The sequence below is a fragment of the Octopus bimaculoides genome, chromosome 26 (assembly GCF_001194135.2).
Source record: "Octopus bimaculoides isolate UCB-OBI-ISO-001 chromosome 26, ASM119413v2, whole genome shotgun sequence".
In the NCBI taxonomy this organism is placed as follows: domain Eukaryota; kingdom Metazoa; phylum Mollusca; class Cephalopoda; order Octopoda; family Octopodidae; genus Octopus; species Octopus bimaculoides.
Genome location: NC_069006.1, coordinates 19711871 through 19725348, shown reverse-complemented (window position 1 = coordinate 19725348; position 13478 = coordinate 19711871). Strand labels below are relative to the sequence as shown.

General features: G+C 37.8%; 1 protein-coding gene across 4 annotated transcripts in view; it reads left to right on the top strand.

Annotated features, from left to right (window-relative positions):
• Positions 1 to 13478, top strand: part of LOC106872367 (uncharacterized) — a 115353-nt gene that overhangs the window by 36295 nt on the left and 65580 nt on the right. For all 4 annotated transcript variants that reach the window (XM_052976984.1, XM_014919341.2, XM_014919348.2 and 1 more), the window contains exons 3-10: positions 1203 to 1259; positions 1772 to 1854; positions 5299 to 5450; positions 7742 to 7864; positions 8686 to 8851; positions 10231 to 10818; positions 11501 to 11607; positions 12804 to 12922. In XM_052976984.1, the coding sequence (XP_052832944.1) occupies positions 1203 to 1259; positions 1772 to 1854; positions 5299 to 5450; positions 7742 to 7864; positions 8686 to 8851; positions 10231 to 10818; positions 11501 to 11607; positions 12804 to 12922 (1395 nt within the window). The remainder of the gene's footprint in view (positions 1 to 1202; positions 1260 to 1771; positions 1855 to 5298; positions 5451 to 7741; positions 7865 to 8685; positions 8852 to 10230; positions 10819 to 11500; positions 11608 to 12803; positions 12923 to 13478) is intronic.

The window sequence follows — 13478 nt, the reverse complement described above, 5'->3', positions numbered from 1 at the left end:
AGCGGCATTTAGTTTGTCTTTATGTTCTGGGTTCACATTCCACCAAGGTCAGTTTTGCCTTCCATCTTTCAGGGTGTTGATGAAAATAAGTACCAGTTGAGTATTGGATTCGATGTAATCAACTCACCCCCTCCCCCAAAATTACTACCCCTTGTGGAAAAATTTGAAACCATTATCATTATTATCACTTGCTGGCCTTGTGCCATCAAAAATGACAGCGAATTGTAGTATTTTATAAATGTGGATGGTAAATCAAATTAATACACTTGTCAATGTTATCCAGTGGTTGTCTTTTGAGATGTGACATCGATCATCGTTTGTTACTGAAAGAACGCTGGTTCAAACATACAAGCATTCACATACTTCCCTTGCACATGCACACACATATACTCACACAGAGTTGAAACGCTGTTTGATTTTCCTTTTCAGCGTTGAATGTTCACCATCCCACTTCCATCATGCACACACACGCACACACAAACACAAGTGCCCCAGCATGGCTGCAGTCTAATGACTGAAACAAGTAAAAGATAAAAGATACATATATCTCTATATAAAAATTTAATAAATGGAGTAATATGCATATGTTAAATGAATTCTTTTATTTCCAACATATGTTTCGAAGATTACAAAGGAATAAGTGATGTTGATAAAGATGTAATCTTCTCTTCAGGGAAATACATAGGAACCAGCTTAACCGTAAGACATATTAACCGAATTAAATTTTTATATTTACTCATTTACCCAAAATAACAAGGAGTTTCTACCTCATAAACAGGAGTTACACCACAGTCATTTTGTGATCTTTGCTACCCTGGTATCTATTAACCAATTTATTTTGTCGGAGATAATTATTAACTAAGAGAAAATAAATACATATAATAAAATATATCTATATATGTGTGTGTGTGTGTGTATCTATCCTTGTCTAGACATCGCATGATAGCTGCAAACGAGCATTATCATGTAACAAGCAAAGTTGTTGTTTTTTCTACCTTTTCCAGTTTTCTGTGAAAACATGTTTACCTTGCTTGGAAACAGGTGAGGATTGACAACAGGAAGGTTATCTGGTTGTAGACAACTTGTCTTCCCCCACACACACACAAAAAAAAAATTCTACCTGATTCATGTAAGCAAACCTGAAAACATTAAATGATGTTTATATTTAAATTTTTTTTACATTTCGTTTTCTTCTCTTTCAGTTCTCCAGTGCCATAACGCTGACTTTTATTTTTCCATTCCTTCCCGAAATGGTGCGGGTAAGTTTTTCTTTTTCTATTATTTCATTAAATTTATTATTGGCAATTCAGAAAAAAATTATTTATATTGATATAAGGCGGTGCTCCAGCATGGCCGCAGTCAAATGACTGAAACAAATAAAAGAATTTTTAAAAGTCTACCCCCCCCCCCAAAAGAAGAAAAAACAAATGCTATAAACTACCATACACAAGTGCAGGCGTGGCTGTGTGGTAAGAAGTTTGCTTCCCAAACATATGGTTCCAAGTTCAGTCCCACTGTGTGATACCTTGTGCAAGTGTCTTTTACTAAAGCTTTGGGCCAACCAAAGCCTTATGAATGGATTTAGTAGATGGAAACTGAAAGAAGCCTGTCGTTTATATACATGTGTGTGTGTGTGTCTTTGTGTTTCTGTTTATCCCCCACCACCAAAATTCAAGGTGGTGCCCTAGCATGGCCACAATCTAATGACTGAGGGAAAATAGAAATTATTTATATATATATATTATATATATATTTTAATTTTTTTTTGCAGACATTCGGCTTTGATGAGCAAGACAAAGGTTATTACGTTGGCATCATAGCATCTTCAGTGTTTGCAGGTCGAGCATTGGGAAGGTAAGTACCATAACTTATCTTTCATTAGTACCTAATTTATCATGATGTTGGCAAGTACCATGCAGCCAAGGAAATTTGTTAATGACATTTGAGGTTTTGTTAAGTGTGTTGTAAATAATTTGTGGTTAATATGGTTATATCTTCACAGGTTATTAACCTTTCCTTTGGAGCTTGTAAATCTTACTGTGTTTTGTTCTCTTCTTTCGATACATCTTTGCATGTGTGTGTGTACATATTTGTGTGTGTTTGTAAATATATATATATATATATATACACACATCCATATATATAAGCATACATGCACATATACATAGTTGAAAAATATTGTTGTAGGTATAAAAATACCATAAACGATTATAGAAAAATGGAGGAGTAAAAGATGTTGAATCAAAATTAGATTTAATACAAAATAGGATTCAATACATATGTGTGTTTCAAAGGACAATACAGATATGTAAAAAGAAAAAAAAGTTGTATTGTCTTTGAAATGCACGTATACATTGAATCCTATTTTGTATTAAATCTAATTTTAATCCAACATCTTTTTCTCCTCCATTTTTCTATAATAGTTTATGATATATTTATACCTATAACGATATTTTAAAACTATTATTTTCATATTCTTATTACTTGCTCTGGCTGGTGTTTTTATATATATGATAAATCTTTGTTAGAAATCATTCTTTTTCTCTTTTTGGACCTCTCAAAAAGTTTGAATTGTTCTCTTTTGTACTTATTTTTTCCTGTATATATACATATATAGTAGTTACTTTCCTGAGTCATGCTGACTCATAAGGACCAGTTTCCTGGTTTCCATGACATATAAATCCCCCACCTAGATGGGATGGTAGTCTGTTGCAACAGATTATTGTTACCTGTCAGATTGACAAATAGCAATTCTATCCTTGTTAGGTATTTGAATAAATGTCATTGCTTAAAGCAGTGTTTCTCAACCCTTTTTTACCTGTGGACCCACTTTTGATTCCTCTTTTACTCATATGGACCCTCACAGCCTAAAAGATCCTTTTATATTTTTATAATTAAATACTTTTAGGACAAAGGACCAAGATATGTGGTGCATTGCTGTACACAAGAAAAACTGCAACCACAATGGAATTGTTATCTTAAAACCAAGATGCCACATAAAAAGCATTGGTGTTAGTGCCATGTAAAAAGCACTGGTGATTCTACCATGTAAAAAGCACCTAGTACACTCTGTAAAGTGGTTGGCATTAGAAAGAGCATCCAGCTATGGAAATCTAGCCAAAACTGACTATGGAACCTGATGTGCCAGTTGCTGTTTTAAGCCATCCAACCCATGCTAGCATGGAAAATGGATGTTAAATGAGGAGGATGATGATGTATAAAAAAAAAATTTAAGTATTTTGTGTATTGTAGAAGCATAACCAGTTTGCTGCAGATAAATTTTAGCAACAAAATCTTATCTAGACCCCCCCCCCCAAGAGTCATATGGACCACGGCAGAGAACCACTGCCAGCAAAAAATGGCTGTGACTATCTGGTCACTGCATGCACCATCCTGAACTGGAAGCATCCGAATCAGTCTTGGGGAGCCCACTTCATGGTGGTGTAAGAAGAGGAAAACGTTGTCACGCTTACATCGACAACCTGATCACAGACACTGGCCTGGAATGTATCCAGGACCTCGTTTGCTGCTGTAGCCCGGGTTGGAACTTGGCCATAATAGTAGAGAGAACCACCAGCTAAAGGCTGCCAACTAAAAACAAAGTCATCCCAACCTTGTAAACATAATGTAAAAATTGTTTTAAAATAGACAAAAAAAACAAACTATCCCTGTTTTTCATCACAAACTACTTTCTTTATTCAGTTTAACCTATGACTGTTTTTCTCACGATATTACAAGCTTCTACATTGTTACTACAAGTATTCTTAAACGTGCTTTGTTCCACGTGTAGAAAAACAAATTGATTCTTTTATTATAAAATGTGAGATGCAGAAAGATATTTTTAAAATATCTTTTATTATATTTCTAACTGGAAAAGTTTCCTTCTGATGTGACTTATTCTATCCTAGTTTACATGGCATTAATTAATGTATAACATTGATGTAAGTGACTACAGCTCTATAAATACAACAGTGACATGCATATTGCATATGTGCACGTGCGCACAAGAGCATGTGTGTGTGTATGTATGTTGGCACTCCGTCGCTTACGACGTCGAGGGTTCCAGTTGATCCGATCAACGGAACAGCCTGCTCGTGAAATTAACGTGCAAGTGGCTGAGCACTCCACAGACACGTGTACCCTTAGCGTAGTTCTCGGGGATATTCAGCGTGACACAGTGTGACAAGGCTGACCCTTTGAATTACAGGCACAACAGAAACAGGAAGTAAGAGTGAGAGAAAGTTGTGGTGAAAGAGTACAGCAGGGTTCGCCACCATCCCCTGCTGGAGCCTGGTGGAGCTTTTAGGTGTTTTCGCTCAATAAATACTCACAACGCCCGGTCTGCGAATCGAAACCGCGATCCTATGACCACGAGTCCACTGCCCTAACTACTGGGCCATTGCACCTCCACACACACAAACATATATATATATATATATATTTATTTTTATATGCATGTGTGTGCGCATATTATATTATATTATATCTTTCTGAGCAAGTGATTTGTTTTTCGTCTGTCTGCTTTTCTCCCAGGTTGAATATCTTTTATTTTTTCGTAGACAACCCAACACTAACGATCTCTGAACTATATCACGAGATTCTGTCAGTCTTCAACACATTTCTCTGTTAACATTCTACATACACGTTACTATATATAGCAATTGGCTCAAAGAAGCTTTCAAACACACACACACACACACACACACACACATAGAATCACACACACATTCACATACACATACACACATGCATACACATACACACAGAGAATGACTTTCGGTGATTTTCTGTCTGATGCTATTGATATGTCACGTTATCTCTGCTGTCATCAGCAATACAACAAAGTATATCGTCATCATTGTCATCATCATTGTTGTCATCAGCATCATCATGATCATTATTGGCATCATAATCATCATCATCATCATCATCATCACTACTACTACCATCACCACCATCATAATCATCATTGCCATAATCATCACCACCATCACCATCACAATCACCATCACCACCATCATAATCATCACTAGCACCACTATTATCAGATCATCACTGTCCTTGCTGTGTCTCATTTCCTGCCATGGACCTTCTTCATCATACACACACACACACACACACACACACACACACACACACACACACACACTCACAGGCCAGACCTACCCAGTTTGAGCATAAAAACAGGTTGAATATTTGGGCCAGTTATGGCTGGTTTAAATGCTAAAGGGTTAAATCACAATCAAACTAGTCTTTATTAATCCTTTTCCTAACCCCGCTTCAATCTTTCTATTCCAGCTACTTCTGGGGTTGGCTCTCTGACAAAAAGGGCCGAAAGATTGTCCTGTTGCTGACCGTTTTGGGAAACGGTGTTTTTTCTTTGATATTTGGTTTCACCAGTAATTTACCAATGGCCATCATCACCAGGTTCCTGACTGGAGTTACAAATGGTAAGAACACTCATTTTCCTGCTGTCTCCACACTCAATTACTCACAGACATGAAACTACACTTACCCATGCCAACTATCTCCACGCTAACTACTACACTCACACACAAGCCTGCATATTGTTTTCCAAATGTATGCACATGTGTGTGTGTATATATATATATATATATATATATATATTAGATTTCTGAAGATTCAGGAGATGAAACTGTAGCAAATTGTTGTCTTGCACTTGTTCATGTCCATATGTGTGTGTTTGTATATTTATGTATGTATGTATGAGTGTGTGTGTGTGTGTGTGTAATTTATATAGTTACATTAACAGTATTAATTACATAAGCGTATATAAATCCTGTAGTAGTATTAGTAGTGGTAGCAGTAGGAGTCACAGTTGCCGCAGTGACGGTGGCACCTCTAACGCTGTCATCTGATACAGAGAAAAGATTATCAGTGAAAATCCGTTAGTAATTAGTCTAACACACCAACTTACCAAACCACTAATATACCAGAATTACACTGTACTTTATGTAGTTGAGGAGTACACTGTCATTGAAAGTAATATCGTAAGATTCGACTGGTGTTTTTCCACTGTAGTGGTGGAGGCAGCGACAGCGGTGATGGGGGTGGTGGTCTCGGTGCAACAGATGTTTTCATTGTTGTGTGGGTGGTAGTGACAACAACCTTTGCTTACATAATTTCACACAACAAGCAAGCACCACCACCACTACCACTCACCACGTACTGTACACAATACATGCTGACACATCAATAGCTATATATAATATACATATATAATAATAATAATAATAATAATAATAATAACAATGATGGTTTCAAATTTTGCCACAAGGGCAGCCATTTTCGGGAGGGGAAGTGTCAATTACACCTACCCCAGTGTTTAACTTGTATTTAATTTATCGACCCCGAAAGGATGAAAAGCAAAGTTGACCTCAGCAGAATTTGACCTTGGAATGTAGTGATGAGTGAAATACCGCTAAGCATTTGGCCCGGTGTGTTAACAAGACTGCCAGCTCACCACCTTAATAATAGTAATAATAATAATAATAATAATAATAATAATAATTCTTTCTGCTAAAGGCAAAAAGCCTGAAATTTGTGAGGAAGGGAGCAATCAATTACATTGATCCCAGTGTTCAACTGGTACTTAATTTATCGACCCCAAAAGATGAAAGTCAAACTTAGCCTTGGCAGAATTTGAACTCAGAACATAGTGATGGGCAAATACTGCTAAACATTTCATCCAGTGTGCTAACGATTCCGCCAGCTCGCCGCCTTAATGATGATAATTATAATGATGACGATGATGATGATTTCAAATTTTGGCACAAGGCCAGAACTTGGGTGATGAGGATAAGTCAGTTACATTGACTCCTGTTGCTCAAGTGTTACTTATTTTAGCAACCCTGAGAAGAGAAAAGGCAAAGTCAAGCTTGGTGGGATTTGAACTCAGAAGATAAAAATGGATGAAATGCCATTAAGCATTTGGCCCAGTGTGCTAATGATTCTGCCAACTTCTACAAAGATCAGCTTTTCCTTTCATATTTTCAGGGTTGATAAAATAAATACCAGTCAAGCACTGGGGTTGATGAAATCAGCTAGTTCCCTTTCCCCAAAATTTCAGGCCTTGTGTCTATACTAGAAAGGATTATTATTATTTTTATTATTATTCAAGCTTAGTGAAATTAGCAAAGCACTGGGCAAAATTCCTTGTGGTATTTCATTCCATCATTCTATCGTTCTATGTTTAATAAGTTCAGTGGAGGCGCAATGGCCCAGTGGTTAAGGCAGCAGACTTGTGGTCGTAGGATTGTGGTTTCGATTCCCAGACTGGACGCTGTGAGTGTTTATTGAGTGAAAACACCTAAAAGCACCACAAGGCTCTAGCAGCGGGTGGTGGCGAATCCTTCTGTATTCTTTCACCACAACTTTCTCTCACTCTTTCTTCCTGTTTCTGTTGTACCTGTAATTCAAAGGGGCAGCCTTGTCACACTCTGTGTCACGCTGAATCTCCCCGAGAACTACATTAAGGGTACACGTGTCTGTGGAGTGCTCAGCCACTTGCACATTAATTTCACGAGCAGGCTGTTCCGTTGATCGGATCAACTGGAACCCTCATTGTCATAACTGACGGAGTGCCACATTAATAAGTTCAAACTTCACTCGGGGATCAACTTTGCTTTCCATCCGTCTTCATGTTCATTAAATTATGTACCAGTTAAATAGTGGGGGTTATGTAATTGACTTTTACAAAAACAAGTTCTTTCTCTTCCAGGAACTGTTGGAACAGCTAAAACCATTCTTTATGAAATATCCGATGACACAAACCAGGCTCTAGCAATGTCAATATTATCGCTGTCATGGGGTGTTGGTCTATTTTTGGGTCCTGCATTTGGAGGTAAGTTTCTTTAACCTGAAGGTTTTATTAAACTGTAACATAATTAAAATTTCTTTTTGTCTTTGGTCAATAAATGTTATTTCTGCTTTGATTCTGTCTTGAAATCAAAGGAATGTTTAACTGTGTATTTGACCACAATACTGACGACCAGTTGAAGGTTTTCTAATACTTTCTTTCTGAGTGATATATTTAACAAAGATATACAGAGGGGCTTCTAAGATCTATTTGATCCTCTCTGTATTACTATATAATTATAGGACCTATAGTATATAATATAATTATCCTATATAATTATACAGGTCCTATATAATTATAGGACCTGTATTACTATATAATTATAGGTCAAGAATGACCATAGGACTGCGCCTAGAAAGTTACCTTTCAAGGCAAGGTTGTGTATGGAAGACCAGCAGTCGCCCATGCATACCAGCCTCCCCTCTCCACACCACCAATGTTATCCAAGGAATAGGCAAAGGGGCCAATACAGTGATGTCGCAACTCATTTCTACAGCTGAGTGAACTGGAGCAACGTGAAATAAAGTGTCTTGCTCAAGAACACAACACACAGCCCAGTCCAGGGATCGAACTCACTACCTCATTATTGTGAGCCTGACGCTCTTAACCACTGAGCCCATCGTCATCATTTAACATCTGTTTTCCATGGTGGTGGTGGTGGTGGTGGGAACACACATACACAGAGAGAAACGAAGAGAGAGAGAGGATGTAGACTTGATTTGTGTATTGGATTATTTGTTCAGAGTCTTTATAACCCCATCTTTGTCATTTTTGTAATCCTAGACTTGCACTTCTTTATCTTCCAGGTTTTCTTGCATCTCCTGCCAAAAAATACCCAAACTACTTTGATCCAAACGGATTTTTCGGCCAGTTCCCTTACATGTTGCCTGGTGCTGTGGCTTTTGTTATTGCTTTTTTTGTCTTTGTTGTTGTCTTCTTGAAAATGCCAGAAACAAAATCAACCCTTTTAAAGTAAGTAACGTCTATTTTGTTACATGTGCTGTTTTATCTCATACTGGTCAGAGGTTGTCATCCAGGGTCCTTATAGCCCCTGAAGGTCCATACAAGATTTGGGGTGTGGGGTCCAAACAGCAAAATAGTAAATTGGATGTCCAGAATAGTATTCTAAGGGTAGATATTTGACAGATTTTTCCAAATTTGTGAATCAAGATAACACTCAATTGGCCTCAATCAGTTAAGTGTTTACACATGCATTTCAGATACGATTCAACACTTTTATTGCAGAAACCAGATCTATCCACACAAAATGTCATTACCCTCAACTCATCATCATCATCATCGTCGTTGGACGATTTTACTGAGGACTGGTGAAACCAGATGGCTACACCAGGCTCCAATCTGATTTGGCAGAGTTTCTACAGCTGGATGCCCTTCCTAACGCCAACCACTCAGAGAGTGTAGTGGGTGCTTTTACGTGCCACCCGCACGAAGGCCAGTCAGGCGGTACTGGCAACAGCCACGCTCAAAATGGTGTATTTTATGTGCCACCCACACAAGAGCCAGTCCAGTGGCACTGGCAACGATCTCACTCGAAAGTCCTTACACATGCCGCAGGCACAGAAAGTAATTTTATATACCATTCTATTTTTTGTTGAGGAATATCATGTCTGAAGCTATTTATTGTTTGAGATGTGTTAAGTTTATTGAGGTAACATGACATACTCTCTTTACTCTTTTACTTGTTTCAGTCATTTTTGACTGTGGCCATGCTGGAGCACCGCCTTTAGTCAAGCAAATCGACCCCAGGACTTATTCTTTGGAAGCCTAGTACTTATTCTATCGGTCTCTTTTTGCCGAACCGCTAAGTTACGGGGACGTAAACACAGCAGCATCGGTTGTCAAGCGATGTTGGAGGGACGAACACAGATACACACACATATACACACACATACATATATATATATATATATATATATATATATATATATATATATATATATATATATATATATATATATATATATATACATATATACATATATACGACATGTAGAAAATACCAATTCTACTTTTGGTAGATATTTAACCCTTTTATTACCAAATTTATATTAAAAGGTACTACTTTTGTTTCAATTAATTTTGAAAATAAAGAAGAAATTAATGACAATTTTGTCATAATTGATATGGGATCTGAAAAATAAATCAACATGAAATTGTGATGGAAAGTTTTAATTTAAATGACTTTGAAGCAGGATGTTTGTATGATAACCAGGGGCGGCCTTCGGTAGATTGGTATCAGAACAGTTAAGCGTCTTTACTGGAATAGCCATTACACTTAACTACACCAATAAAGAGTTAATTGCATATATGTCTCTTTTTGTTTCTTGCAGTAACTCATTAATTATTCAATCAGAGAATACCGAAACAGAAGAAAAAAAGAATTCAGACAAAAATCCCAAAGGTTCTGCCAAGAATCTTGGCCGTACATCTTCTCAGTTGCTTGAAATTGAGGGTCATCATGTCGAAGCAGTGACTGGTGCCTTCCTGGCCCGAATCCAAGAAGAAAATTCTCTCGACCAACAGTTTGGTTCTAAAAGTTGCATAAGTCTTCCAGAGGAGTTGATATATGGTTCCAGGGACTTCGATACTCAGAGCGCCAAACTGAGCCCATCTCGATCATCCCACTCAATTGTTCCGTCCAGAAATGTCAGTCATACAAATCTGCAACTTCTAAAGAATGAGTCATTTTCATTGCTACCCAGTGATATCCATTCAAAACTCGAAACGGGGTCATTCACTCTCGAAATCAAAGACATATCCCAACCGAATCGTCCCCAGATCGTTGTCAATCCTCCAGAACCAAAGGTGACAGATAAATTAATGACTGAAAATAATAACAGTAATGAAGAGCCTCCTACAAAACGCACAAATTCTCTCTGTCATAAGCTGAAGCAAAGCACTTTGATAACTCTTCTCAGGTGAGTTTTAATTTTATTGTCCTCTAGCTTTCTCTCCAATGTGCGAGATAGTCAGGTCTTTGAAATTCAGAAGTCTAGTAGTTTGTGTTACTCAGAGATACAACTGAGTGAGATGAAAGAGGACCGGATTTATTGGCCAAAAAGTGAATAAGGGATTTGTACCGTCTGAAGAACACAATGCATCGCCTGGTGCAGGAATTGAAACCTCAATCTTATGATCATGAGAGCATAACCCTAAACCCTATCACCTTGACAAGATAGGGGAGAGGTGTATGTGGTTCTGAGTTCAGTCCCGCTGCATGGTACCTTGGGCGAGTGTCTTCTATTATAACCATGAGCCAACCAAATCCTTGTGAATGAATTTGGTTGACAGAAACTGAATGTGTGTGCCTGTCTTTATATGTATTCTTTTACTAGTTTCACTCATTTGACTGTGGCCATGCTGGAGCACTGCCTTTAGTAGAACAAATTGACCACAGGGCTTATTCTTTGTAAGCCTAGTACTTATTCTATACTTGTTTATGTCCCCGTAACTTGGCAGTGTTCCTACATGGCCACAGTCAAATGACTGAAACAAGTAAATGGTGCAAAAAATGGAAAAAAAAACCAAACTGTTTGCTTTACTTCCATGTTGCATATTGAACGATGTTGGTAAAGTTTATTCTCTGTTTGTGTCTTGTAGCATGACAGATGTCCGCATGTCTGTTGCACTGTACACCATTTTCTCGTTCGGAGTCATTGGATTTGAAGATACGTTCACAATATGGGCATCAACGGAACCACGGTTAGGTAAGGACTAACTTGTTTCTTCTTATGCAATTTCACTCCGTCTGATGTTACATGGACATAGCTACACTAGTGTGTGGATACAGGCTCGGGAGCAATTTTGTTTCGTTGGGTGCAATGGAAACGCTTTGAACATCCTTCTGAGAAGCTTTTTGTACTGAATTGAAACATTATTTTTTCCATTATTGGATTTATCTGATTTGATTGATGTACAAATATAATAGTAATAATAATAATAATGTGGAATGTAAAAACAGAAACAATTCCTATCATAGTAGGTGCCTTAGGTATAATAAAAAAATATTCAGACAAATACATAACGAAAACACCAGGACTTACAAATATATATAACATACAGAAAATTGCACTACTGGGCACTGCACACATCCTACGCAAAACACTTTCAATACAGTAACCATAAGAGCATCACAGCAAACCACAGCACATACCAAAGGCACACAGAGCTGCACTTGGTCGTGAAGTGAAAGCACGATATAAAAATAAAACTACTGGATAATAATAATAATAATAATATGAGACGGAGAATAGGAAGCCAGACATAGTGTTAATTGAGAAAGAAAACAAACGATACTGGATCATAGATATAGCATGCCCAGCTGACAACAAGGTATGCAATAAGGAAGGAAGAAAAGTCGATAGATATGACAGGTTAGCTTGGGAGGTAAAGCAGTTGTGGTCGATGAAAAAGGTGGTAATAGTACCAATAATTGTCAGAGCCCTGGGAACAGTGAGTAAAAATCTCGAGAAGTACATGGAACAAATAGGGGCTGCAATAAGAGTGGAGCACTTGCACAAAAAACAGCACTGCTTGGAACCGCTCGAATACTCCGGATGTTGCTCGAAAAATAAGGGGGTGTTACCTTAGTTCACTGGTAGTGAACAGCTGACACCGCAGTACATCTCCAGTAATAGAAGCTGTGCAAAGACAATAAATAATGATAATAATAATAGTAATATGAGATAGAGAATAGGAAACCAGACATAGTGTTGAATGAAAAAGAAAGCCAACGATGTTCGGGGTCAATAAATTAAGTACCAGGGAAATTCTGGGGTCGATATAATTGACTAGTCCCCTCCTCAGCTTCACACATACACAGTATTCCTTTAACCTCTCTCTCTATAGATGCTTGATCATTCATTGACTGATATGATGTTGTTCCTGTTAATATTTTCTACAGATGGCCTTGGGTTCTCCACTGACCAGCTTGGTGTCATCACTGGAATTGTAGCCGTCCCCATAATGTTTCTACAAGTCTTCATCTTTGCTCCTATGGCTCGCAGATATGGAATTCTTAAGGTATTATTTATTTCTCTTCTAAATACTCCTCCTACTCTGGCATAGCTTTGGTTTTGGTACAGACACAGCTTCTGAGATGGTTGGGAGGAAGTTATCCTTGGACCAGGGACCTCGGCTGAATTTACATGCAACAGAGTGGACTCCCTTTAGTGCATCTAAGGGTAGGTGCGTGGCTTAATGCAGGGGTTTTCAAACTGTGGTCTGTGGACCACAGGGGGTCTGTGGACAGCAAATACTTTTTATGGGCAATTTGATTTTATATATGTTTTTTAATCAAAATCTTTTAATTGACAATACACCTATTTGTTAAATACTGTTAAATAAATAAATGTAAAAATATGTTATTTTAAGCAAATATTTATGTATAAATTTCATAAGCGTTTATAAGGGGGGGGGGTCCCTAAGGTAAAGCCTGAAATAGAAAGGGGTCCGCAAGTCAAAAAGTTTGAAAACCCTTGGCTAAATGGTTAGGGTGTCAGACTCATGATCACAAGATTGTGGTTTCAATTCCTGGACTGGGCGGCGCATTGTGTTCTTGAGCAAAACACTTCATTTC